General features: G+C 35.3%; 1 protein-coding gene across 1 annotated transcript; it reads right to left on the bottom strand.

Annotated features, from left to right (window-relative positions):
• Positions 1-1,702: 1,702 nt before the first annotated feature.
• On the bottom strand, positions 1,703-2,899 carry LOC114534369. Its single transcript, XM_028555810.1, has one exon. It carries the CDS (start codon positions 2,897-2,899, stop codon positions 1,703-1,705), a length of 1,197 nt encoding a protein of 398 aa, XP_028411611.1.
• Positions 2,900-3,209: the final 310 nt, after the last annotated feature.

Raw genomic sequence — 3,209 nt, 5'->3', positions numbered from 1 at the left:
AATGATCAAAATGCAGAAAATGTTAAGGAAATGCCCGTTGAGCTATTTTGGGGTAAATCTTTGAAAGATTTCCCACATCTTACAATAAAGGAAATTGAAAAACATAGGTTAAAGAGTGGAAAACAAAAAGGCGCTGCGATATCAAAAACACTCGCGAGAGGTAGAAAATTGAAAGAGGAACGATACTTGTCGTCAGACTCTGTTTTTACTGCAAAAACAGAAACAGCGTTTGCCGTAAAATGTAAATGCAGAGCTAGCATGAAAAAGGTAACGCGTTCTGTTATTGTTTATATCAATTCTACTACTGGAAATGTTGACAAAGCCCATTGTAATTGTCCTGCTGGAAACAGCGGTTACTGTAACCATGTATGGCACTTCTGCTACAACTAGCAGAGTATTCTTTGAACGGATTGCAGTTTGTACCTGAAGAGAAAGCATGTACAAGTGCACTAAGGAAATGGGGTGTACCTGGACAAAACACTTCACATGTTAAAGAACCTGTGATGAATACAAGTATTCAAAAGTCGGTAACTTCAAAAGGGATCAAATGTACCGCTTATGACCCAAGATTGAATTACAGTAAGGACGATTTTGAGAAAAGAACCAAAGTACTACAAATGTCTTTAGTGACAGTAAACCAAAAAATTGCTTTTGCTCAATGTCTACAGCAAAGTGAAACACTCACCTACACAAGAACAAGATATGGTGAATTTGCTGTTGGTTCACCACTTTCATACCAACTACAAGCTGTCATGTTTAATTTTGGAATATTGTCCAACATTAAGGAAAGTAGCAGAAGTATTTCCACTACTTCTGATGGCAAGATGCCAGGTTTACCACTGGTTTGCATCAGTGAAAATGATAAATTAATTCCAAAAGACTGGAATATAAGTCAAAATGAATCATCATACTTGGAATCAATTCAAGTTTCTATGGAAGAAGCATTAAAACTTGAGAGAGAAACAACAAATCAAAGTAAAAATCCCAAATGGATGGAGCTAACGCAAACCGAGAATCACTTCTACAAATGCCCATTCAGTTTTTATTCGAAAACGCAACCATAAAACATTGGTTAAATCTATTTTATATCCTAAGGATCTACCAGAGCTCCCACCGAGTGTTCAAGAGAATTTCAAGCATGGTTCTATGAATGAACCTGTCGCTAGAGAAAAATATTCAGATGTACTATGCCATAAATTTCACAGGAAGATTACTGTGCGTGAAACCGGTATAGTAATCCAGCCAAATTTGTTTTGGCTTGCAGCAAGCCCAGATGGATTGGTCAATGACAATGAACATGATCCTCAAATTGGTTTAATAGAAATTAAGTGCCCTAAGTCAAAGCGAGATTGTACACCAGATGACATGGTTTCTGATGCAAAATTCTATGTTGGTATTGATGATGGTAAACCATATTTTCATTCTAATGGATATTATTCTCAAATTCAAATGGCAATGGGGTTATCACAAGCAAAGTTTTGTGATTTTGTTGTCTATACGTTTAAAGGTATGATTATAATACGAACCAAATTTGATGAGGAATACTTTGAAAACTTAATTAAGAAGTTAAACACATTTTACAAAAACTACATGCTTCCAGAATTAATACAATAATAAAATGTATTTTATTAAATTTCTTGAAAACATCTATTGATGTATGTACTTTATCATAATACTATTCTGGTAGCAAAACGGCCAAAACCTATTTTTCAGGGTTAGGTTGTGCTGTGTTACTTTCTTTTTGTATTAATGGTGGTAACAGATTGCACAACAAACATGCAACTGTCCATATCTGGTTGATAGAGCCATGTAGTACAAGTGGTATTTCATTTCGAATTTGCTTGAACTTCTTCACCCTTTGTATGGCACGTTCCACATGTATTCTAACAGAGGCAATGGACTGACTTTCTTTAACTTCTCCTTTTGTTAGCTGCTCTCGGCCATCCAAAAATGCTGGTATATTCAATTGTACACCTATCTTGCTTAGCTCCTCTTCAATTGTAAATCCTCTGTCAGCCATAATTGCATCATCTTTATCCCACAACTCCTTATTAAGCAAGCCACTGCTGTTTACTATTTCTTTATCAGAAACAGATCCACTATATAATTGGCTGATGAAAGTAATGGCTCCTGATGGGGCTATTCCAAGCAGACCTTTATAAGTAACATGATGTTTATAATATGAGAATAGACTGCTTTGAATGCTCAAAGAAGATGGTGATTGGCAAAACAATTCAGTGCAATCGATAATGCACCTTGTTGTTGGGTAAGTTGTTTTAAAACATTCTGGCATTGTTTCTTGCACTTGCTGTTTAGTTGGCCATATTGGTAGACTACCCAATGAAAAATAGAGGAAATTTATCCAAGTAATAAGATATCTTGAAACTGTAGACTTTGGGGTATCAAATAACCATGCTATATGGGATAGGCTAAATCCACACTTCAACCAAACAAGCACTAAAAAGAGTTGATTGACAGGAATTAGGTTTGGCCGTGGACCACGCTTTTGTGGTGTCTCCTTGTTTGGTGTAGCAGTAGATGGGGTTGTGTTGCTTTTTTCTCTGTTTGATGCATCATAAAACTTTATATTTTCTCCATTATTTCCAGGATTCAAAAAAGTAAGTAAGTGGTCAAACACTTCCAGTTCAAGTCCAGTAGCTGACTTAAAATGATGCTTATCTTTAGATATATTTTCATACTTGTAGATATGTTTTTCTTGAAAGGTTTTTAGATCTTCTTTGTTTTTTGAGTTCTCCAATCTCAAGTCATTATTTTCCATGAGTAAAGATTTATTTTCCTTCTCCAGGGATTCTACTTTTTCTAACAGAAATTGACATTGTTCACATGTGCTTTGATTTTCTTCTTCATAGCTTATTTCTAGTACATTGTGCTGATCCATTGATTGTAATACCTCTGTTCCGAGGGGTGGTTCTAAATATGTTTAGATAAAACAGTCAGGGTGGATCCTACATGCTACATTATAGTGACCAACTGAAAACAATATATATACATGGTGCTCCATGCTTTGTTATTTTACTCTGTGTATTGCTGTGGCTATATGTATAATACTTAGGAACTAATATGACTTTTCGCCTATATTGGAGAGATGACAATTTTCAATTGAGAAACATTTCTCCACACGCTGCCATAGATCTTGCAGTGGGCAAAATTTGATTAAATCTGTCTAAATTCTATTTTAGTGTACTTCT

The sequence above is a fragment of the Dendronephthya gigantea genome, unplaced genomic scaffold, assembly GCF_004324835.1.
Source record: "Dendronephthya gigantea isolate DGI-Jeju-01 unplaced genomic scaffold, DenGig_1.0 000099F, whole genome shotgun sequence".
Classification (NCBI taxonomy): Eukaryota; Metazoa; Cnidaria; class Anthozoa; order Malacalcyonacea; family Nephtheidae; genus Dendronephthya; species Dendronephthya gigantea.
This window is presented reverse-complemented; position numbering and strand designations above follow the sequence as displayed.

Excerpts from the sequence above, each read along its gene's own strand:
- LOC114534369 (XM_028555810.1), bottom strand. The coding sequence starts at position 2,899 with ATGGATCAGCACAATGTACTAGAAATAAGCTATGAAGAAGAAAATCAA.